This window comes from Dermacentor silvarum, chromosome 6 (assembly GCF_013339745.2).
Source record: "Dermacentor silvarum isolate Dsil-2018 chromosome 6, BIME_Dsil_1.4, whole genome shotgun sequence".
Taxonomy (NCBI): domain Eukaryota; kingdom Metazoa; phylum Arthropoda; class Arachnida; order Ixodida; family Ixodidae; genus Dermacentor; species Dermacentor silvarum.
Window position 1 is genome coordinate 163488970 of NC_051159.1, and position 26312 is coordinate 163515281.

The 26312-nt window shown below is 46.6% G+C and overlaps 1 protein-coding gene across 1 annotated transcript; it reads left to right on the top strand.

The window, feature by feature from the left end:
- The first annotated feature begins 5600 nt into the window (after window positions 1-5600).
- On the top strand, window positions 5601-6419 carry LOC119457008 (uncharacterized). The gene has a single exon (XM_037718830.1). It carries the CDS (start codon window positions 5601-5603, stop codon window positions 6417-6419), a length of 819 nt encoding a protein of 272 aa, XP_037574758.1.
- Window positions 6420-26312: the final 19893 nt, after the last annotated feature.

Here is a 26312-nt window from a genome sequence, read left to right on the forward strand (position 1 = left end):
TTAAATCACGTATTTAAGAAGTCGCAGTACCGACCGAAAGGCGAAGCATTGATTGCGATAACCAATTATTAGATAGCTATACGCAGTAAAATTACTAGTTTGTATTTGTTGTATAAATGCTGTACATATTCGCTTACTGACTAAATAAGAAGCATGGTGTCACGCGCGCACAAGCAAGCGCCGAACACATTTCACTCGATGACCGCGGACACTCACTGTCAGAAGGCTGGCGTGATGAACGGCATCAGCGGCGAGCGAATTCCCTTTCGTGGGTGCCTCTCGAGTCAACGCGAACCAGGCGCTCGAGAATACAGCACACGAAACCGTCAACTATTTCGGGACGGCTAGCCTTCGAATTCACCACAGATTACCTGGCGCGCGCGGTTGCGCTCAGCCGCGCCATGCGCAGCCGCGGCCGGAGTAAGCGGAGACGCGCTACCCCAACCCCTAGTAGCGCGCGCGCACATCTCCACGACCCCCCCCCCCCTCCCCCCGCCCTCTTTCCCACGCGAAAAGTCGGCGCGCACCCTCCCCGCCTTCCTCCCTTGCGCGTGCGAGGAGACACCGCAATACCAATCCACCATCCTCGGCTCATACTCACATGATTTCCCTCTCACCTACACCATACGGCGCGCGGCTGTGATGTTATCGCACATGGACTTGGTGCGGAACCTCACGGCGACGCCGACTACGAAAATTCGTCTGGAGTGTCCATATAACTGCTACCGCAATAAAAGGAAATCTAGGTAGGAATAAAGTATTGATCCAAAAATTCCAGTCAGTGCAAGAGCCGAGTAAAATAACCTTCCTCCCCCCCCCCCCCCCCCCCGAAAAAAAAATGTTCGAGGGCGACCGATTTACCTGGACGTATGCCTGCTTCCAGTGCCACAAACAGCGCAGTAAACGGTGCATATTGCAAGAACCCTCACATAACATCTTACTCTTCAATTAACTTGGGCCTCTCGACTGCTAATTGCGCCGTTGCGCATCGCGGCACAATCCGGTATCTGGCTTAGTAGGCATACCGACTAAGCCAGCAGAATGCACAATAGCTATTACAGACAGGATACACCAAATAGCCCTGTGGGCTGTTTGCTGTGTCCACTGAGGGCTGTAGGCATCCACTGTGGGCTGCATGAGACTGAAAACCATTGACGCCCGAAAGGAAAAGGATTCGCAGGGTGCTTTACACGCGTATGTGCGGTTTCTTACCCGTTGGTTGTCGGACGCGAGGGACGACTCAGGGTCGAGGTCATCGCCTCTAGGCCGCCGGTATTCGATCGCCGCGCTGGTCGCCATATTGTCGTCTTCTTCTAATTTTAACACCGGATTCAGAAACTGATAGGCTACAACAACAACAACAACAACAACAACAACAACAACAACAACAACAACAACAACAACAACAACAACAACAACAACAACAACAACAACAACAACAACAACAACAACAACAACAACAACAACAACAACAACAACAACAACAACAACATCAGAAACTGCATGCACGCATAATGGGATCGACAGCAGCCGAAGTACACGCGCGCTTTCTGTTATGCGTATACTGGTCACATATCTCTAATGCCACCACGTACTGCATGTACTCTCAATTCGGGAATTGACTATTTGAATCATGTGGTTTGTGACACAGGGGTTACTAGAAATGCCGTATAGTATATAGAGGGCACCGTGGTAGAGGGCTCCGGATTAATTTGACCCCTCTGAGTTTTAACGTGAACCCAAGGCGCGGTACGCGAAGCGCTTTCGCTTGCGGCGTGCCTCATCGGAATCCGGCTGCCATGCAGAAATCGAACTCGCGAGTTTATAGACCTCAGCAGTTGAACACCAGTCGTCTGAGCCACCTCAGCAGGTGCTCCGAAATTGTGCGACAACGCGATGCGGGGGTTTCCCTAAGATTAAATCGATTAATTTTTGTATGCGACAAAGTAAAACTGAAACGAGAGGAGTTAGAGCACCACGATTATATGACGCTCCTTCACCAGGGAGGAGCATTTTCGGCAGTGTCTCGCGTTGACGTTGGCTGGGCTGTCCCATTCAGATCGCGTCGCCAAGGGCGACGTGCGCGGCGTAGACAACACACACACACACACACACACACACACACACACACACACACACACACACACACACACACACACACACACACACACACACACACACACACACACACACACACACACACACTCTCTCTCTCTCTCTCTCTCTCTCTCTCTCTCTCTCTCTCTTGGGGTGCGGATGGTGATACCCATGGAGACAAGCGAGAGTCGAAAGAACATCACTGGTTTTGTATTCTCTGCGCCTTGTTGCCGTTGTGCCAGCGACTGTTTTGGAATGGTCAACTCTTATCCTTTGTATATTGTGGGCGTTTATTACGCACGTCTTCTTCATCTGTATATCATCTGTCATCTGTCAACTCGCACAATTCAAGCTGAACAATCACGTGCTGTATCGGCGCATTTACCACCTTGACGGTCAACGCTGGGTGCCCGTTCTACCTCGCTCTCTTCGAGCCCATGTCCTCAGAGCATTCCACGATGACATGACTGCTGGCCATCTCGGTTTCCACAAAACCTACGATCGCATTCGAAGCCGTTACTATTGGCCTGGCCTTTCTACTAGTGTGGCGAGATACGTCGGTTCCTGTTATCCGTGTCAGCGTCGCAAACTCCCAACCTCTGCTCCTGCCGGCGAATTACTGCCTATTCCGTGTCCTGACGCACCATTTGAGGTTGTTGGTATCGACCTTACGGGCCCCTTCCTGTTACTGCAGCTGGAAATCGGTGGATAGTGACCGCCATCGACCACCTGACGCGCTACGCTGAGACAACATCAGTGATCACTGGCTCAGCTTCGGAGGTTGCCGACTTCGTCCTTCAAGCTATAATTCTGCGCCATGGTTCTCCTCGAGTACTGCTCAGCGACCGTGGAAAGGTCTTTCTCTCGCAACTTTTAAACGAAGTCCTGCGCGCCTCTGGTACCACCCACAAAACAGCGTCGAGTTACCATCCACAGACTAACGGCTTGACAGAGCGATTTCATCGCACGCTTGCCGACATGATCGCCGTATATATTCAGCCTGATCACAAGAATTGGGACAAAATTCTACCTTTCGTCACTTTCGCCTACAACACGGCCGTTCAGCGTACCACCGGCTACTCGCCATTTTACTCAGTTTACGGACGGTCGCCTACTTCCCTTCTAGACGTTTCTTTCTTCGATGCTCCTGTCAATCCATCTGCATCGTCTAGCGAAGAATTCCTTTCACGACTCGCCCAGTGTCGCCAGCGTGCTCGCGTCAACACGGCGGCCAGGCAACACGACCGGAAGATCATTTATGACACCCTCCATCGCGTTGTGTCCTTCCGACCTGGTGACGAAATACTTCTATTGACGCCCCTTCGCACGCCTGGTTTGTGCGACAAGTTCCAGCCGCGTTTCATCGGGCCCTACATCGTCCTGGAGCAGACATCACCCGTCAATTATCGCGTGACTCCTGTTGTCGCCGCCACAGACCGCCGTTGTCGCAGCACCGAGGTCGTTCATGTCTCCCGCATGAAACCGTTCACGCGGCGGTCTTCGTCGCCTTGACTTGCGGCCAGGATGGCCGCTTCCACGTGGGGGGGAATTAGTGTGGGCGTTTATTACGCACGTCTTCTTCATCTGTATATTATCATCATCATCCTACGTTGCGCGATCCTCATCTTCAGTTATGTGTGATCATCATCATCATCGGGTGTGTGCTTTTGCTGGTTCGCTGCCGAGTACTCGGGCCGAATAAACGTCGTGCCAACAGCGACGCCATAATATACACATTCCTCTGCATAAGAACATTTGAGAATTATGGTTAATACAGAATGCTGCAATTTTTATACTTTGACAAGAACTATTAATCAACAGAGGGGCACAGAAATCACGATCGGCCGCGCGCCGGCTTCCGTGATTAATAAATGCGTCTTGCCCGTGTGCGCGTACAGTTGAGCCCCGACCACGATCTGTCGCACTGGTATGGCGCCATCCTAAATCTGCGGCGGTAACCATACACATCCCTCCTCCATTATTAATGAAATCCGAGGTTTTCGGGTAGTTCGAGTTGGATGTCTTGCGACTTGTACCTACCTTCCAGTCTCCACTACGGAGCGTGTCGTTGAGTGCGTGGTCATGGGATGTTGTGACTGCAGGGGGTTGTTCCACTTGGTTTGGAGCCGTTGTCGACCATCTCTTCATCTAGTCCTAACGGCGGCGTACGTGACCTTGTGGAATTGACACTGCTACCATGGTTGACCCGCTAATGTCGTAAATGTCACCAAGCCCACAATCTGGTTCTCTGCTAAAATTGCGAACGACATTATCGCCCTTCTTGAAACGTGGTCTGTATAGTGTATAAAGGCCTCTTTTTCACCCCTCTTACTGGGAATGACAAGGTCGAGCCTTGCATTGATAGGATCACTGAGCATACGGTCTGCTGGAGATGTTCCATTTGGACAGAGCACTGTGGGGTACATGAACAGCCACTGGGCAAACCGAAGCTTGAAGTCTCCCTTTGTGCAACTGGCGGGAGTTAGACTCAGAGCAAAAGATCTTTACAAAATGTTTTGCAATGCTCAATTCGTTTCCTCGGTATATATGTTCATCTGTCTAAGATAATTTGCGAATTTCAGTTAATCCAGAAGAGCCTTGGGGTAGGCTATAGTTGCTTCATTATGAACGAAGGTTTGCAGCGCAAGAAAAGAAGAGCACTGGAACACACATCAAAACACGACCAGATCTGACTTACAACTGGACGTTTGTTCATTTGAAACATCATTTATATGTGTGCGAACCACAGTATTAGAAGATTACAATACCCCACCAAAAAATCGACCCTCCTTTTCCATCAGTGATAGCGATGCTGTGCCTGCATGATAGATCCGTTTCCTTCTAAGTTTGTTGAAATATGCTAATATATTATCCCGCGTTCGAGTTTATCGTGCACCCATATTAAAAACATGGTTTTGTCAAAAAAGCATTTGCCCTGTTTACATGAAAGTCAAGTGCACAAGCGAAGTAGTTCTTAAGATTCCGCTGAGTTGTTACTGTCGTTTCGCGGTCAGGCGAGGAACCAAAGTGCAAATAAGTGTCTCGAGCGGCCAGTCGCGCGGATCAAGAAGCCCGCGAATACACGCAAAACATCCGCGGCGGATGTTTTGCGTGTATTCGCGGGCTTCTTTCACGCTTGGAAAAGCATTTTTGTGTAGGACGTATTGAGCAACAGAAAGATGTATCGGGAGTTTTTCATGGTGCTCTACAATTTTCTCATTGGCACTTTTTCTAGCGGCCATCGTCATCTTCATCGGCCGCCTTTTATTTATGGCGCGCTCAGGTGGATGTGCATGTACATGTGCCTCGTTCCTCGTGCTGCGAGATTAGAAAAATAGAATAATAATAAAATATATCTTCTTCTGGTCCTGCCATTGGCCTGAACGGTTCCTTGTTCTTTCGTTCGCCGACTCACGCATTGTTATAGTGGACATAACCTCGGTCCATATAACGTGGTGACTCGGACGTGATCGCAAGGCGAGCACCACGTCATGGAAGGGACCATGAACGACAGACCAGCGATCGGCGCAGAGGGCATCGTCACGGTGCAGATTCACCTGTCATCGTTTTGGCCACAGAATCCTGCAGCCTGGTTTACACACGTGGCGGCCATCTTCACCTTTCGGCGCATTACTTCGCAACAAGCGAAGTTTTACCACGCTGTCTCCGCACTCTCAACGGAGGTGGTTGCGGAGTTCTACGACGTTGTAGACGCGCCCCACGAAACCACCCCCTATGAACACTTTAAAACGACGGTGCTGCACCGCACGTCTGTGTCTGTGCGCATGCAGGCGTCTTCAGCAGCTTCTCAACGAAGAGGAGCTCGGCAACTGCGACCGTCGGAACTTCTACGTCGCATGCAGCGGCTTCTCAGTGACAGTAGTAGGCTGGACGCAAACAGCCCGCTGCTGCGAGAACTGCTCCTTCAGCACATGCCGCAGAATGTGGTTATTGCCTTGGCTACCGCCCCAGACGACCTGTCCCTCGACAAGCTGGCGGAGCTGGCCGATCGCGTCGTTGACTATTCAGCAAGAAGTACTGTGGTGACGGCATCTACCATTCCGCTGTCGCAACTCGAAGACCGGCAGTCTCGCCTTGAGCAACTGATCGACGACCTTGCCGAGACTGTTGATGCACTACGGCCCCCGTCCCACCCTCGCCGAGGAGACCGCGATTCCCGTTCCAGATTGTCTCCTAGGTCTAGCTCCCGTTCAAGCCCTCGTCGCCGCGTATACTGCTGGTACCACAGCAACTTCTGTGACAGCGCACGTCAGTGCCGTTCCCCTTGCGGCTGGCAGGGAAACAAACCGCAGAGCCACTGATGGCGGTCAGTGTCTCTTGCCGTACGACAAGCCGCCTGTTCTTCGTCGCTGACAGGATTGCTGGACATCGATTTCTCGTGGACACAGGTGCAGAGGTCAGTATCGTTCCTGCCGTGCGACTAGATCGGCAGCGCTCTCAGAAAGCTGCGCCCGTTCAAGCAGCCAACAGCTCTGCTATCAACACACATTGTCAGCGCTCTCTTACCATCGATTTGGGTCTCCGACGCACTTTCCAGTTGGGTATTCGTCGTTGCAGACCTACGCATGGCCATATTGGGTGCTGGTTTTCTGACCTACTTCGCCATCAGTGTTGATCTCCGCGGTCCTCGACTCGTCGACACGGCGACCAGTATGTCTATACAAGGCATCCCCGCTCCTACAACATTAACCACTGGAACGGCGCCTCAGATACTATATGTGTACGCCTCAATTTCGTCAGACTTCCCAGCCATCACGAAACCTTCCAAGCTTGAGCTGCCAGTACGTCAATCACGTTGTAACTACTGGCTCTCCAGTGTTTTACCGACCCAGACGCCTCGCTGGGGACCGCCTTGCCATCGCCAAAAGAGAATTCGACCACATGCTCCAACTGGGCATCGTCCGTCCTTCGTCCAGTTGGTCGTCAGCTCTCCACATGGTTCACAGGCGTGACCTTGGGGACTGGCGCCCGCGCGGTGACTACCGTGCCCTCAACGCGCGCACCATCCCTGATCGCTATCCCCTCCCCTATATTCACGACCATATTCCCGAACAGCATTGCGACCATTTGCGCCTGCTATTTTCTAGGCTCCTGGAACACGGCCTTCTCATGAACCCTGCAAAGTACGTCTTCAGTGTCGACGACACAGAGTTCCTCGGACACCGCGTGACTCGCGAGGGAATCAGACCGTTGGAAAAGAAGGTTCAAGGCTTGCGCGACTTTCCTCGCCCAACATCAACCCGAAAGCTCCGCGAGTTCCTTGGGCTGCTTAACTTCCACCGCCGATTTCTTCCCAATATCGCCCGCATTATCATATACCACTCACCGATCTACTCAAGACCACGAAAGCTCCGTCCTCCCCGCCGACGTCTGACGCCGAAGCATCCTTCCAAGCTGCCAAAAACGCATTGGCGGATGCCACACTGCTGGTGCATCCTCTGCACGTTGCACAAATGCGTCTCATCACCGATGCATCTAGTGCGGCTGTCGGCGCAGTGTTACAGCAGTTCCAGCGCAACTCCTGGTACCCACTCGGGTTTTTCTCGCAGAAACTGAAACCTGCAGAAACGCGATACAACACGTTCGGTTGTGAGCTGCTGGCAGTATACTTAGGCATTCGACATTTCCTGACACCTGCTGGAAGGCTCAAGCTTTCACGTCCTCACGGACCACAAGCCTTTGACATTCGCTTTTCGCGGTAACCACAACACTTATACCGCACGAGAAATACGGCACCTCAACTTTACCTCCGAATTCACCGTGGAAGTTCTGTACATTGAAGGCCCAGTCAACGCGGCCGTAGATGCCCTCTCCCGTATCGACGCAAGATCAACGCCCACACTTGACTTCGAAGAAATAGCCGCGGCGCAACAGACGTCGAACTTCGGGACATCCGCTCATCCACCGCGTCACTGCGTTGTCCGACGGTTCCCTTCCTTTTTCTTCGGTCACCATCGCTTGCGACGTCTCACGGGGTCGAATACGTCCGTTTGTCCCACTCCGGCTCCGCCGTCAAATATTCGACAAGCTTCACGGCGCAAGTAATCCCGGAGTTCGTGCTACGCAGCGTCTCATTACGACTCGCTTTGTGTGGCCGAGTGTGAACTCTGACGTGCGCCGCTGGGCGCGTGAATGCCTTCACTGTCAACGCTCCAAGATGACACGACACACGAAATCGCCAATTCACTCCTTTCGCCCACCCGACGCTCGGTTCGATCACGTTCACATCGATATCGTTAGCCCACTCCCACCATCCAGAAGTGCTCGCTACATCCTCACTTGTGTGGTCCGTTATACCCGCTGGCCTGAGGCGTTTCCTCTCACCGACGTAACGGCACTTACCGTGGCTTCAGCGTTTGTCAGTGGCTGGATCTCACGCTTCGGATGCCCCAGTATTGCTACCACCGATCGCGGCCTACAGTTTGAATGCGATCTCTTCCGCGAACTCACGTACGTGCCTGCTTGGCGTCCGCCATGTCCGATACTACCGCGTACTACCCATCGGCCAATGGAATGGTCGAACGCATTCATCGTCAACTTAAAGCCGCCTTGATGGTTCGCCAGGCTCGCGCTTCTTGGGCTGAAGATCTTCCTCTTGTCCTGCTTGGCGTGCGCTCGTTTTTCAAGGAGGACCTCGGCTGCACAACTGGGGAGTTGGTCTATATGGCACAACGTTGCGTATGCCTGGTGAATTTTTCGCGCCAGCTACTGTCGCCACGCCCGTTACGTTCAACAGATGTTACGTTCAACAGATCCGCTTCCTCTTTTCCCGCCTGCGTCAGCAAGTACATGTCAGCAAGGACATGACTACAGCGAGCCACGTTTTCGTTCGGCGTGAAGGCATCCGACCATCTCTTACGCCTCCCTACGACGGCCCTTTCAAGGTGCTCAGCCGGACAGAAAAAACTGTCACCATCGAGCTCAACGGACGTGAAGAAGTCGTGGCTATCGACAGAGTCAAACCCGCCTACCTGGCGACATCGCCAGCATTATGCGCTTTCAACCACTTTACCCTCGCGGAAACAGAGGATTTAGCCGACCGCCCGACACCAAAGGCCGTTTCTTGGGCGCCCGTGCATCGCTGCGTTTCTCCTAAAAGGGGGGGAATCTTCATCGGCCGCCTTTTATTTCAATGGCGTGCTCAGGTGCATGTGCATGCGCATGTGCCTCGTTCCTCGTGCTGCATGTTGCGAGGTTAGAAAAATAGAACAAGAATAAAATACAGCTTCTTCTGATCCTGCCCTGCCATCGGCCTGAGTGAGTGAGTGGGTGAGTAAAAACTTTATTGAAAATAAATACATAAAAGAAGGCACGCTGCTTGGGGCCCCTTATCCAGGGCTCCACTGGCACGAGCGCTGAACGGTTCCTTGTTCTTTCGCTCGGTGACTCACGCATTGTTGTAGTGGACCTAACCCCGGTTCCTATACTTTTCATCTAATTATATGACAAGCTGATTAAGTAATTAAGACTAATTATCTAATTAGGCGGAATGCAATAACTAACCTGAATATCTTCAAGCGATGGCAAACAACATTACCTTGCATGGTTCTGTCCAGCTAGTGGCATTTGCATATTTCTAATGTTTGTCCCAAGTTAAGCGAAACACCCTGTATAGCGGCATCGATTGTTCCAGTTCTAAGGCAGCTTGTTAATATCGATAAATGAAAAAAAGGGTTACATTTTTAAAGCAAAGTGGTTTGTGCAAACCCTCCCGGACATACATTGCTGACCGCGGCTGATGCTGCTGCCTTGCCGATTAGTTCACGCACACGACAAGACTTGTAGGGTGTCCCAGCTAACGTTAACCAAGCGGTTCAAAAAGAGAGAAAGATTGAAAACACATGGTGCAAGATAAGATCGTAAGACCTACGGTGTTCGGTCACCACAGCTATCGACCGAACACCGCATGTTTTATCTTTTCATATCTTGCATCCGTCTTTTTTTTTTTTTTAATCGTCTTTTTCGTTGAACAGCTTGGCTATAACGTTAGCTGGGAGACACCGTATATTTAAAAATTCTGGGGTTTTACGTGCCAAACGTGCCATGATCTGTTTATGAGGCACGCCATATTATGAGACACACCGGATTAATTCTGACCACGTGCCCCCAATGCACGGGACACGGGTGTTTTTGCATTTCGCCCCCATGAAAATGCAGCTGCCGCGGCCGGGAATTTATACCGCGACCTCGTGCAGCGCCACACCATAGCCTTAGCTAAGCCACAGTGGCGGGACATACGGTATATAACGAAGTGGCTTGTATATAGCCATCCACACTGCCCCTACCAGTTATTTGTGCCGGTGAATTAACCGCTCTGTTCTCCATGGAATTAGGCAATGAAACAACAAACGGTACACAGACGTCCTCACTGAAACCCATATACGCCTTCCAGCGCATAATTCATTTAATAAAATGAAGCTTTCTATACCATCTTCGCCCGGGTTTGTGCGTCTGCTCGTTCTGTTTCATGGCGAGATACTAAACTGGACCAATCCCTGAAATGCATGGTGCAATAAAATCTCGGCTGATCCCGGAGGCAGCTGTAATCCGCGGTCGTGTGGCTCATGTGGGTCGTGTGTTGGGGGGTCTCCGCGTCGTGCCGTCTTGACGGACAGGCACGTAATCACTATGCTGCAAAACTCGGTGCACAAATTGAACAGCTTTATAGCGATGAATTAATAGCCGCCTCTCTAAAGCTTTGCTTTACATAGATCCGATCGGCATAGTTTTAATTGTAACTGAAACAAGAAATCAGGCTAAGAATAATTGCGAATTAGAAACAATTAAACAAACAAACAAACAAACAAAAACAAACAAACGAACAATTACAAATAATCGGGCCTCGGACAGGTGAAACTGCCGTAAATGTGCAACGTCAGCAAGCTCTCATCGGTGCTGCTGTTGAAGCAAGTCATTTATGCCAGTATATATATATATATATATATATATATATATATATATATATATATATATATATATATATATAAGCCAAGAAAACGCGGATAAGGTTGAAATGTTATACCGTTAGCGGTTTTTTCATCTACCCTTGAGTGAAGCCTGGCTTTTCGCTTGCGCAGACATGACTCAAGCAATGGCTTTATATAGGAGCTCAGGAAAAATGCTGAGGTAACAAATGTGTGCGTTGAACATAAGAAAAAATATATATAATACTTCGAAATCGAAAGGAAGTTTGCTTACTTATTTGAGCGTGTTACGTCACCGGCTACGTGACCTCGCTCATGTGGCCGAACGTAACCTTGAGTACTCTCAACATACGTCTACCCACTGCCCACCATAATCTTTCGTCGAGGAAGCGACTGTTTGTAAACACGCGTTCGTCTATATATACGCGCCTCAAAAACGGCCGCCAGCAGTGTCAACGTCCTGTTTCCGGTACTCTTTCTTAACGGACGTTGAACAACAAAAAAATGTAATTCAGCGGAAACTTTAGACGCAGAACCTGTAACTTGTAACAACCATTCGAGTGGCACGACTTTTGACGACAATCTTGACACCGCTGAATATCGTACGTGCTTGATGGCCAAGAAAGAAAGACGCGTTGAAGTTATAAAACTAACCTACTCGGTTGCGCTCGCTGGAAACAACTTTGGAAAGGGCGATGCCACCGCAGCCGTGAGGGCGCTCTCTACATTGCACGTGAAAGCGTCTTCTTACGTCCGGCGCAGGCGCAGTGGCGATGTCATGTATGCAGAAACGCCGAATTCACGCGCGCCTTCAGCGATATACTTACTATAGCTCTCTTATACACGGCCGTCGTTTAGGCCAATGGTGCCGCATGACAGTGTACCTTCATAAACTGTCACAGTCGAGCAACTCCCCCTTTTTTGTTCTTAGTTATATTTTATTTGTATTGTTTAAGGTTAATAGGCTTCTCCGTGCCTATTGTGCCTGGTATTCTTTTTTTCTCGTGCAAAGTGATACTGCACTTAGTTTTGAAAACGTCTGCACTTTGTTCTATCAAGACTTGTAGATTCAGAACTTGCTTCACTTTGTTCTACATAGAAAAAAAAAAAGAATAAACTTTTTGCAGTCAAATGAAAACTCTAAACGCTGTCCTTTACGTTCTTGCAATTTTCAAACGTGGTGACATAATGCCATGGGTGTTTAAATATAGTATTGAATTGATAATCCCGCAAAACGATGCACACATTTTGGCCTTCTCTACAGGGTTTGTTCATGCCCGCCTGTCTGTGCCCACATGTCTCCACCTTCGCTGTAGTATTTTTTTGCGCAACATCAGCTCGACATGCACCAACAAGGACGCACTTCCTTGTACCATGTGGTTTAATATACTTGCTTAAATGGTTAATTAGTGTACATCTGCTAATTAGCAGCTTTTCCGTCACCATTTGCTGAAAAAAAAGCATTCAGCCAACGTGGTAAAAAGAGCGCTAGCTTCTTGAACCTCCCCCCCTCCCCGGCCTTTCGCTCAAAAAAAAAAAAAAAAAAAAAAAAAACAAGTGTGACATATGACGTCGTATCCACCCCCCTCCCTCCACCGCGTTTCGGTAACACCCCCGCCCCCTTAAATTTGAAATTCTGGATAAACCCTTGGAGGGCACGTTATGCAGCGCGTGCTAGGAGGGCGGGGAGGGGGGGGGGGTGCAGGTAAGTGCGCGTCTCCTTCTCTAGCCCGGCCGTGGTTGTCCACGCGGCTCAGCGTGTACGCTGCCATGCGCCGTATTTTGGAAGTAGCCTGCGGCTTTGTTGGGCGAGGCAAATCGCTAATGGCTTTGCGCGCTCTGTGTCCGCGCGCCTAGAGTGTTGGAGGTCGCGTAATCTCTTCAGAGACGCGTTCAAGCGATAGTCAGCAGGAACTGTTGACGCCCGTGCGCACGTGACACCATGCTTGTTAATTTAGTAAGCGAATGTTTACTGTAATTTATGTGACCGTTGAAACTACGAACCTTACTTGGTGTAGTTGTCTAATACTTTGCTATCACTTTCAATGCTTCCCCTTTCGGGTGTAACTGCGACTTTTTCTGCGTCTCTCTAAATATTGTTCCTTTCAAGAACCTTCAGTTTATTGATCTGCCCTAAAGCTTCCCACTTGTGTCCCCAGCTAGCATAATTTTAGGTTGTTGTACAGCCGATATAAACTTGTTATTCAACGCTCCGTATTTCATCGATTTTGCATTGAATTTCCAGAGTTCCCATGAAATTTATTTGTTCTTCCTTTATCGTCTTTCCCATGCAGAAAGAAACGGATACAAATGTCGCTAAACACAGCAGGTGTGACTTAGTAATCGTGACACAAAGTATACCTCAGCCAGTACGGATACTCTGTCAAGCCAAGCTTGTATACCCCGAAAGTAGGTAAACATGACCCCTTTCCTATACTGTAATGACATTCACTCACGCCTTCTAGAGATGAACCTCTGCTAGCATATAATTCAAAACAATACTACTCGCATCATTGTGTGGCCTCGAATTCGTTTTGTTACGTACAATACAAACACAGTGGAAGTTCACCGTCAAAGTAAGTTTACAATCTCAGCTCAAAAACATCAAATTTTTTTTCTAAAATATGCCTTTCGCTCTTGAGCCTTAGTTGCATGGTGCGTACGTGCAGATTACTCTTCGATTTTTCGTTAAGAGGAAAAAAAAAACACGTATAATAAAACATCCTGACTCGCAGGTAATCACCGATGGCACTTCAGCACTAAGGCTGAATTTGCACCATGCATGCAGACACACCCACCATATGGGCCACACCAGCGCCTCGCGAAAATTCGCAGCGTACGTTCGGCGTACGTACTATTCAATATACTTTAGTTTCTTGCTCCGTAACTACCTACATATGCAATAAAGTTGGTTTTGCCTGCGTTTGACGGCGAGCCCGAGTACATTTAGCATCGTCATCATATCGTATCAGTCATCATCGTCATCATCGTTACAGGCAATGTAGCCGTATACTCAGTAAGAGCAAGACGCGCCGGCGCTTACCTTGAGATTTTACGATTTGAAGAACGCTGGTAAACGATGCTGGCCATCCAGTTACCTGCAAAGCGCTTCGCGTACAATCGATTCCACTCAGTACGTGCACACTAAAAAAATTTGCAAATTGTGTTTTCTTGTGTCTGTAACTACCCTCCTAGCCCATAGAAAATGGTGTTTTAGTCAATTAACCACCACAGTTGTCGTTTTGCTGTTGTGTTGGTCCATCTGGTGCACGCTTCACCAGACGATGCTGGTCAGCCAGTTACCTGCCACGTGCTTCGCATAAATATTTATTTTTTAATCATCGGAGCGGTATTTCTCGTGGTGTTCCGAAGACTTCCGTTTCACGGAAACAATGTTATCGCCCGACCTGGCTCAAAACAGAGCAGCACACTTATATCGGGTCGGCTTCAGTGGCGAAGCCAAGGGATGACACACCGGGCACGTGCCCTCCAAGAAATTTCTGTTACTATATTGCTGACATCTGTCCCTGTAACAATGAGGATGTGAGGTTTCAAGCCTAAAGAACGCATTTTCTGCGATGCAAGATGTGACATGATGCAACATTTCTGATGAAGAAGAAATAAACTTTATTTGATGAGCCGGCACTTTGCTTTTCTGATGAACTGCAGCTAGAGTTTGAGTTCTGAATTACGCATATATATATATATATATATATATATATATATATATATATATATATATATGAAGAGCTGCAACGTGGCTCCCGTGTTGCGCAGTGGATAGCGTGTCTGGCTTCTACGTGAAATTCCTTAGTTCAAATCCATCTCCGTGAATTTCTTGCGTAACATACAGCTATGGGTGAATTGCGCTTGTTCCATTGATTCTGTTTATGTAGTAATGCTAATAAACAACTCACAAACAATGAAGTCTACGACGAGCTAATGCCGCCATTTTTCTTTCATCTCGCTCCTCGAAACACCGTTATTTAACGGTATTTTTTACTTATAAGTGTGCTGGTGTTAACATCCTAAGGGGACTCGTCCGTCAACAAATTTACACCCTCAAGGGTGTTAAGACGTTTAGTGTACAGGTAGTACAGAGTGCGCCAAATATCATGCACCAAGATTTCATTATCATCATCATCAGCCTATATTTATGTCCACTGCAGGACGAAGACCTTTCCCTGCGATTTCCAATTACCCCTTTCTTACACTAGCTGATTCCAACTTGCGCCTGCAAATTTCCTGAATTCATCACCCCACCTATAGTTTTCTGCCGTCCTCGACTGCGCTTCCCTTCTCTTGGAACCCCTTCTGTAACTCTAATATGGTCCACCGGTTATCCATCCTACGCATTACATGGCCTGCCCAGCTCCATTTTTTCCTCTTAAGGTCAACTATATCTATAGAATATCGGCTATCCCCGTTTGCTCTCTGAGCCACACCACTCTGTTCCCGTCTCTTAACGCTAGGCCTAACAGTTTCCGTTCTATCGCTCTTTGTGCGGTCCCTTAACTTGTTCTCGAGCTTCTTTGTTAACCTCCAAGTCTCTGCCCCATATGTTAGCACCGTTAGAATGCAATGATTGTACACTTTTCTTTTCAACAACAGTGGCCGGTAAGCGCCTAGTCAGGATTTGGCAATGCCTGCTGTGTTAATTCCAACCCAATTTTATTCTTCTGCAAATTTCCTTCTCATGATCAGGGTCCCCTGTGAGTAATTGACCTAGATAAACGGGCTCCTTTACAGATCTCTAAAAGCTGACTGGCGATCCTGAATTCTTGTTCACTTGCCAGGCTATTGAACATTATCTTAGTCTTCTGCATATTAATCTTCAACCCCACTCTTACACTTTCTCGGTTAAGGTCCTCAATCATTTGCTGTAATTCGTCCCCATTGTTGCTAAATAGGACAATGCCATCTGCAAACCGAAGGTTGCTGAGATATTCGCCGTTGATCCTCACGCCTAAGCTTTCCCAGTCTAAGAGCTTGAAAACTTCTCTTAAGAATGCAGTGAATAGCATTGGAGATTGTGTCTCCTTGCCTGAACCCTTTCTTGATAGGTATCTTTCTACTTTTCTTGTGGAGAACCGAGGTTGCTGTGGAATCTTTGTAGATATTTTTCAAGATATTTCCGTATGCCTCCTGTACTCCTTGATTACGCAATACCTCTATGACTGCTCGGCATCTCTACTGAATCAAATGCCTTTTCATAATCTACGAAAGTCATATACAAATATTTAAAAATATGCAAATGCCACGTAGCTGGACTGAACCAAGGTAATGTTGTTTGCCGTCGCTTGGAGATAATCAGATTATTTTTGCATTCGCCCAATTACATAATTAGTCTTTATTAATTCATGAACTTCTCAAATATTATAATTACATGAGAAGTGGCACTGTGAACTAACATGTTCTAACAATGACAACTAACATATGTCAATACAGGCTAACATGTTCCATCAAGCCAGCAACCAACTAACCCATCTGAATCTTTTAAGTGTCAACGAGAAATTTGTGGAGCAACATGAAAAAATCCCGATACAGCTTTCTGTTGCTCAATACGTGCTACATAAAAGGGGACTTCCCGAGCATGAAAGAAGCCCGCGAATACACGCAAGATTAATGGTCCGCTGCGAATGTCCACTCGAGGCCCTTTGCATGTATTCGAGGGTTTCTTTCCCGCTCGGAAAAACACTTTTATGTAGTACGATTTAAGCAACAGAAGGCTGTATCGGGAGTTCTTCATGTTGCTCTACAGTTTTCTCATTGACACTTTTCATCTAATTATAATACTTGAGAGGCTGATTAATTAAGACTAATTATGTAATTAGGCGGAATGCAAGAAATCTGAGTATCCGCAAGCGACGGCAAACAGCATTACCTTAGTTCTGTCCAGCTACGTGGCATTTGCATATTTTTAAATCTAGGTGCACCATAGTTGGGACACCCTGTATATGCAGTACGTCTTACGTGGAGGCCCTTGTGGTTGTGACCTTCATTCTGAGGCAGTAAGTGCGAATCCCTCGATAGGAATGGCGCCGGCTTTCGTTTAAAATTTCAACTGTTTTAGCTACTAAAGTGGTTTGATGTTTTGCATACACGATTGCCAGCGCGTAGTCAAGACACCGCGCTTGTCTGTTTGCAAAGCCCAAACATGGTGAGAACACCTTTAAGAAAATTTTAGCAAAGGTATCCGCATCAGTCATACAATATTTCCCCAATTTTCGCAGAATTTGATGACATCGGCTGTTCTATAGTCATCTCAGTACAACTGGCTAAATTCTGTGTCTTTCTTAAAGCTGTTAAAATCCTGGTTAGGGGGTTCGGAGTCGGGTGTCGCTTGCCTAAGCCGCCGGAGTCCCTCTCGCCTGCACTGTATATACACCGTGTCGTCGCACTAAGTTGACTAAGCGGACCCACGTCGTCGTCCGTCTCTATATATCGCCGATATAGTTGCTTGTTGGATGAGGGGATGAGGTCGGGAGGCTAAAGGAAACGAGAAACGGGTTTACTCTATATATTCACAACGGACGCCATCGTTCATGGGAGCACACTATATATCTCAGCAGTCTACATGACTAAATCGAAGCGCAACATGTCGGGACACTTTACATATGTCCGATCACCGCACACAGCACCCAAAATGCATGTCAGCTCGTTTTCTCTAGGTCGCTAGAAGAGGAAATTTAATGTCCTTATCCCGGTCGATCTGAATGGTCGAACTGTTCGCAGCGCCCCGCCCACAATGTCACACCATCTCACTGTACTCCGCCTGTGATGCGCGCGCCTCCGATGCAATCCCGAGGTTATCGGGAAGCAGGAGTCAACGTCGTTCCACGGAAGTCATTGGACGATGACTTCTGGCTCTCCGTGACGGTCAGCTTGTAGCGATTTGAGAAGCGTGGGCTTGACGGTCGTTACCGCTTCCACAGAATGCGCCGGTTGCTATCACCTCGAAGGGAGCTTCTTTCATTGCCGGTCAGTAGTCAGCGCCGGGCGCGAGGACACACGTTGACCCCGTCGTCGTCGGTGCTGTTGAAGTGACTTACGCAACACATTGTGAAATACAATGAAAGAAGCGAATCAGCTACATAGAGTTCACACCAAGCAAAATACCCAACCATCTGCCTTCATTCTCGCTTAAAACTAAAACAATTTACCCGTGTAATTCAAACTTGCAGCACTATTTCTATGAGAAGCGTTTCAAGATGTACGGGACACATTTTAAATATCCTTACTATAATCAATGTTTTTGCGGTTGATGCACTATCTTGGTGTACACAATTGTGGACATATATAACATCGGAAAGGGTTAAATTTCGCCCCCCAATGCACTTCAGATGCCCCCTTTTTAGAGTTATCCCGGGACACTGGGAAACATGGCGGATTAAGGCCATATGATGCTTTCAAGCACTTGCTGAAGGAACTTTTTTATTTCCAAGAAATGTAATTCATTCACACTCATATTAACTTTGCATATGCGCATCGGATAATGCCCTACCCTCCTCCATCCTTTCCCCAATTTTACTAAATTTGATCTCAGCAGCTGTAATTTTCACAGGACAGCAGTCTAAATTCTGTGTGGCTCGTAGAACACATTTAAAACGCACCCGAGCGCTTGTATACGCAATTTATCGCAAAGATAGTAATTATTTGCACACACTTGAACTTTGTCCACATATTACCCCGAAGCTCCCTCTTATATTCACTAAACATAAACAAGGTTACTAGTTTACTTCAACACGAGGACACCCGGAAAACCTATACGTACCTCGTACACGCCTGAATAGAGGCGGAAAACAAGTATTCAGTAATTATTTGTAATGGCCTTAATAAAGCCATATACGTTATACTTTTTTCCACATACTGTCCCTAACATGACCCGATTTCCACCGAATATGTGAGCTCGGGGTCGCAAACAGTTCTCTGATGACTCAGGAGACATTTCGGATACGGCCGTATAATTAACGCTTTCGAGCACTTCCTTAAAGGAACTTCTTGCAAAGCCAGTAAATGAGTGATGCTCTTGAACCTTTGCCCACACATCATTAATAAGATGCCCCCTGTTTCCTTGAAATGCCAACTTTTTGGCTCGTTGAGTTCTTTCAAGGAATTGGCCAAACTTCCTGCGTGGATCGTAAAATACGTTTGTGAAGCTCTAGGACGCTTGTATAAGTCATTTTCTGCATCAGGTATAGTTAACCTCACAGTTTAAACTTTTTTTTCGTAGATCAGCCACATTATTTGCTTTCTATTTCAACGAAATATGAACAACGTTCGCCGAGGATTGTGACAAAACCAGCTACGTGCCCCGCCATGCATGAACACAAGGAGAAACCGAATATTCAGTAAACGTTCTCAAACCACATAATTCATCTACATGCTTCAAAACTTCGTTAGAACGTCGCCAGAGCGTGGCCCACCTTCTCTACAAATATAATATTGTTACAAGCTTTCGTTCTTCCAGGGAAGTGGGAAAACGGTAAGCGTTTCATATAAAGTCTCTAAGCAAGCAGAAAGCCAGTTATTAGCAATTTTTATTTAGCCCCTAATTGACCTTCACACTTTAATTGCCTCCACATCACATCTATGATTACCCCACTTACTTCTAAAGAAAAGAACGACATGCGCAAACTTGGAGAATTACTGCTGAATTTCCAGCGAAGCTGTTTTTTTTTTCTAGCAGTTGTATTAATAATTTCAGTTGCTTTAATTAAACCACACATTTTAAAACGTTGCCAGCACTTTCAAGCGATTGATATATTTTTTTTTTACCAAAGCCGTACTTCAATTGCACACAACTTTAACTTCACAAGCACATCAGCCCTCAATGCTGCCCTCATTTACTCAATTTGATCTCCATGGCAGTTATCATATTCCTCTATAGTTGTATTTCTCCCAGAACAGTGGGCTATAATTATGCGCCGCTCATAAAACACTAACAACGCTGCAAAGGCCGCAATTGACCAGCACTCTCTGAACTTTGCCTATACATTACCCATATTTTGCCCCTTATATTATCCAAATACAAACCAAATGCCTAGTTTAGTTCACCGAGGACATCGGGGGAAACCTATAGATGCTCATGCCTCATGAAACTAATGTAAATAGGCAGAAAACGAGAATTCAAAGAATAGTTGCAACGATCATATTTAAGCCAGAAAAGTTAAACTTTAATTCCCCACACATTATCCCTAATATGGTCCCCATTCCCACTAAATTTGGACTTGGTGTCATGCACTAATTACCACCATAGGACACTGGGAAGCTTCGCTGATGACGACCGCATTCGCTCTCAAGCACTTGCAGAATGAATTTTTTACAAGGGATGTAATTTATCCACATATTTTTAACTTTGCATGCTCCTTGGCCGTTGGTAAAACACACCTGCTCTAGATCTGGAGCTCTTGAATACGTAATTTACTGCAAAGGCTCTAATTAACACACACTTTATACTTGGTGCCTACACACGTACCCATAAGATTCCCCTTATTTCGACAAAATATAAACGAGGTGTCAATTGGTTAGTTCATCGATAACACGTACAGTGGAAACCTTCTAGGAGCCTCGTATATATATCGCATGAAATTAGGGAGCAGAGGAACGTGCAGTAATTATTTGCAAAGCTCATAATTAAAGCAGAAACGTTAATGTTTTGCCGCGCTGTAGACTTAAAATGCGCCCGATTTTGACCAAATTAGAAATACTCCCGCAGAACCCATCTCACGATGACTGTCGACGCGTTAATGCGTTTAGTATTCAAGCAACGTACAGCGACACACCGTGGCCTGTATTGCTGAAGACAACTTCATTTAGAATCTGTAGCCATGGTCATTCTGAGATTTCCATTGCTTCGGCTGTATGCGACATGCACTGTCTCCAGGATCGGCGCACTTTGTTCAATGCGTAAGCATTTTTATGTTTACCCAACGAGAAAACTCTCTGTCCGTTTCGCGGATCGCTTCGAAGATACGGTCCGCGCGGCCGTGCCAGAGTATACGTTTGATCGGTCCGCACCGCCACCGGAGTCCTTTGATCACGGTTCATAAAATGGTTTGACACGGATGGACAAGGCGCTATATAAAGGGCTATAACGGCTTATGATGATCGGAACGCCATCAGTGCACCTGTCGCCGCCACCTGCAGTACTTAGCTTGCGTTATCAATGCACCTTAATTGCGCCGCCATCCGCACCAGTTCGTGTCGCCGCAGCGCTGTTGTTTGTACTGGCCGGATCGAGTGTCAAAACACTGATAACGACACCCGGCTGCGTGGAGATGAGCAATAAGTGGCACAATGCTTACGCATACTTAGACAACTCCCAGGAGAAGTTTCGGCGTGAATTTTTGTGGCACACTATATCGCCATGGGTCGGACTCGGCCATGATGCCTGATGGCATGACGACGACGCAGTGATGACGAAGCAATGACGTTGATTGAACGATGAAGGCAGTATGACGAGGACGGCATGACGACAATAGGATGACAATTCTGAAACGATGGCGATGGTATAACGACGACAACGGGATAAGGGCATGACGGCATGAGGACAAAGGGATGGCGACGAGTATGTGACGGGGATGGCGTGACGATGATACGGCGACGACTGGATACGACGTTACAACGACTATACTGTATATCTATTCAGTTATATATATATATATATATATATATATATATATATATATATATGTGTGTGTGTGTGTGTGTGTGTGTGTGTGTGTGTGTGTGTGTGTGTGTGTGTGTGTGTGTGTGTGTGTGTGACTGTATGTGGTGTTACATGTTTATCACTGTTTATATCATAATCATCATCCAGCACCTGGAGTAACATCTCAGGCGAACAGCCAGGCTAACACCTTTAGCACATATAATTAAAGCTTGTACCTCTCTCTCTCTCTCTATCTGTATGACTAGAATCGAAGGACGAATCTTGGAATGACGACGATGGAACGATCACGGTTGTATATAACAACGAATGCGACGACAACTGCATATAACAACGACGCGATGACGACGCGATGGCATGCATGACAGCGGCGGCATGCTTGCGGACGCAAGAACAGTGTCCTAAGTTGACGAGGTAAATGAAGAGCGCCTCATATATAGTTGGTTCGACGGTTGGTTTCCAACCCGGTTCGCTCAGCACAGCAGGCTCTACCCACTATACCATGAACTACCCAGTGACCCAAGTTGGCGAGAAAACAGTTAGTGACACAGACACCGAAAAGTGCGCGGAGTATCGTAAGAATGATATATCGCCTTAAAACTCGGTACGACGTACAGTTATCTCGGGACAATGTGGCAAACATAGCTCATAACTTCCGTATAACACTTTCAAGCACTTGCTTAAACTTTTGTTTTCTTTCTTTTTTTTTTTTTGTAAAGGCTGCAATTAACTAACGCCAATGAAAATTTTCTTATTGTTGTGCCACACCGCATGCCTATACAGGGTGTTCACTTTTAAGTTTTACGGAATTGTTAAAAAATCACCTGTGGCAGGTAGCATAATTCTTCTCGTTGAGCTGGGTTACTCAAAGAGGCGGACATTAGCAGGACAAGAAATCGAAACACATATTCAACTAATTAAGACAAAATTGACTAATGAATATTACGTGTGTGTAGTTAATGTAGTTCATTACTTTACGACACATATTGCAATGTACGAATTGTAGCCGGTGAGTTTGCAAGACGCATCCACTTCAAATGAATTTCCAGGATGACACCAGTTTCGAGATATGATTTCCCAAAGTGTGGGACGAAATACATGGGCATTCCAGTTGCTTTTGTGCTTGAATCTATAAAAGAGCATTTTAATTGGTAAAAAAGTGGAACAACAGTGCATTGTTACGGCGAGTTTGATGGCGCATATCTCCAAACTAGTGTCATTCTGGAAATTCATTCCAAGTGGATACGCCTGACAAGCTCACTGGCTGCAATTCGTAAATTGCAATATGTGTCGTGAAGTAATTAACTAAGAAGTTAATTAGTGATTTTTTGTGAATTAGTTGAATATGTGTTCCGATTTGTCGTGCTGCTAATGTCCGCCGCTTCGAATAACCCAGCTCAATTATAAGAATTATGCTAACTGCCATAGGCGATTTCTAAAAATTTCGTAACACTTCAAAATGAGCACCCGGTATATCATCGAGGCGACGAGCGATACCCCCCCCGCGCGTTTTTCTGAGGTGGTTGCCCTTGTGCTACACTTCAAACCTGACAACCTTCAAAGTTACACGGAACTGCCGACCCCTTCCCGTGGGTCCAACTGGGGAGTCCGGTGACCCGCAGCACCAAGACTTCCCCGCGACGAAAGAGGAATGCGACGCGGGTGTCGTCAGCACCCGCCCGCCTCGTTCCTGCCGACAATGGGTCGCCAAAGGGATTAAAGGCACAACCGGCCCATTGTGAGATGAGAGAGTCGCCACCAGCCGCCCCATCCGTCTGGTGCGCTCTTACCGAGGGGGGGTGCCGGGTCAATGTACCGAATGATGTTGGGTTGATGAGTACACGTAAGTTCTGCGACGCGGTACCTACGCGTGCCAAGTCAACTTCCCATCTGACAACGGCACCGCTATATGTATACGCTATTTTCTGTTATACCTGTACATACAATATTGTATAAAGATTTTCGTTTCCTCTTCGTCTGCTCCAAGAGTCTGTCTCTCGTCCTCCACCCCGAAGTCACAATACTATGTATATATCGCTCATAAAACACCCCCTAAGTTCCTCAAAATTTCTACGTTAAGCCTTTTGAGTTCTTTCAGGACATTGGGTAAACTTTCTTCGCGGTTCGTAAAATACGCCTGTAAAGCTCCAAGAACACTTGGATAGGTAGGTTTGTACAAGAGTTGTAGTTAACCTACACGCCTAAATCTTTAGTACGCGTCATCCATAACATGGCCTCTCTGTCCTCAGCTGGGAAACTTTAGTTAAGCTATTCATATAAACGCCTCTAAACAGAAGGGAAAAAAAAAAAACGAGAAAAAGACGGTTTAGCCATTTTCATTTAGTCCCTATAATTTGTCCACACATTTCAACATTTTCCTGCGCATTACCCTATAACATTCCCCACATTTATTTTAAGTGTAAGCTCCGTGAGGTATTTAATTCTTCCAGGGACACCGTGAAAGCGCGCATAAAAAGTTTTCGAGTGCCTTCTATAGGCTCGATGATCACTATAATTCAATAAATAACAGCTAGCTTCCCTGTAATATAAACTCAGTGAACTATCTAGGTCTTTCGATCAGGGCATCGTCAAACACGCACATAATGTTTTCGAGCGCTTCTAGCCACATTGAAAACTTCGCTGCAAAATAATTACTTCCCTTCCCGCATGATACAAACGAAGGCAATATAATAATGCCCAAAAACTCGGATATCCAAAGACTGGAACGACGCTGCGCACATATCGCTGACATGACCAGCTCATCCGCCTTCATGGAAGTAATTACCTCGCGATGTGACAAAATGTTCAATTTTCTTTTGCCCCACCACTTATGTAATACCCCTTGTAAAATGAAAGCCATCACTACAGCAGGCTCCCAAAAGTTTCATATAGAATGACGTGTGCAGTCCGATATACACAAGTGAACAGCTGCCTTTTGAATCTTCACAAGCAGATATGAGCGCAGCAGCAGCTGCGTATATGTATACGAATATGCATGTCATAAAGCACGCTTTCAAAGTCAAAAGTGGGGATCGCGAGTGCCGTGTCCGCTAACCCTGCATGCGCCGGCACAGCGGTCCTTATTATAAAGGGACGCTAATTAAAGAAAAAAATTGTGGGGTTCAACGTATCCTAACCGAGATCTGATTATGAGGCACGCCGTAGTAGTTGACTCCACAATTATTTGGACCATCTGGCGTTCTTTAACATGGTACACGTTTTTGCCTTTCCCTCCATCGAAATGCGGCCGCCGCGGTTGGGATTAGATCCCGCGTCCTCGGGCTTAGCAGCACAAAGCCAAAGCCACTAAGTCACTACGGCGGGTAAAGGGAATGTAGAAGGGAATATTAAGCTCTATTAGTAAATTAAACATTCGCAATAGTACATCCGGCATAGTGGGATGAGACAGCATACGGAGTGATAATTTTTATTTAAGTTCACCAGAATTAAAAAAAAAAAAAAAAAAACGCCTGTGGCAGATACCATAATTCTTCCTCCTTAAGCTGGATTGTTCGAAGAAGCGAACATTACTAGCATTATAAACACATATTCAACTAAGTAACAAAAAATCACTAATTAACTTAATTATTAATTGCTTTACGGCTCATATTGCAATTTACGAATTGTAGCCGGTGAGTTTGCAAGGCGTATTCACTTGAAATGAATCTCCAGGAAAACACCAGTTTCGAAATAATATTTCCCAAAGTGTGGGGCGAAATAGATGGGCGTTCTAGTTACTTTTGTGCTTCAATGCATAACAGATCGATTTGTTAAAAAACTATGAACAACAGTGAATTTATACGGCGAGTTTAATGACGCATATGTCCAAACTGGCGTCGTTCTGGAAATTAATTCTAAGTACAAACGCCTTGCAAACACATAGGCTGAATTTCGTAAAGTAAATAATTAAAAAGGAATTAATTAAAAAGTATTTTTTTTTACTAGTAGAATAAGGTTTTTCGATTTCACGTGCAAGTAATGTCCGCCTCTGAAAAATCCAGATCAAGGACTAGAATTAAGTTATCTGCAATAGGCGATTTTTTAAAATTCCGCAGAACTTGGAAATTATCACTCCGTATATGCCAGAAAAGATGCCGAAATGAAAGATGTGTGCACCGGCGCCGGAGGTTTTGCGCACTCATTTCCTCATGTAATGCCTAGACCTCTTCTGCCAAATGAATAAAAATAATGTTTTGAAAGAATGCTTTACTTGTATTTGACTGACTCAGTCTTGCTCTCTATAATGCCTTTTTACATGTCTTACAAAGGGGGTAAATCTCGCGCTAGAGTCTATATAGTTATACGTGTAGTCACGTGGACACGATTGCGTAAATCACTCTAGTTTTATTCCCTGCACAGCTGTGACGAGGTCATTCACAAGCCCCAGTGCATGCGTGTCAAAGGACTTGCGATGCAAAGGCATCGAGAGAAAGGGTGCGTGCTCTTGCGCAACGAATTGTTGCGGGGAGGGGCAGGAGGGAGGGGGAAGAACTGTCTCGCGTGAGCTTTGTGCAGCGTTCGGCAAGGAAAACGTGCGTTTGCTCGCCGGTTCTTTCGTTCGACGAACACTACACCTAGTTTTGTGCAGAGCTTAGCCTAAA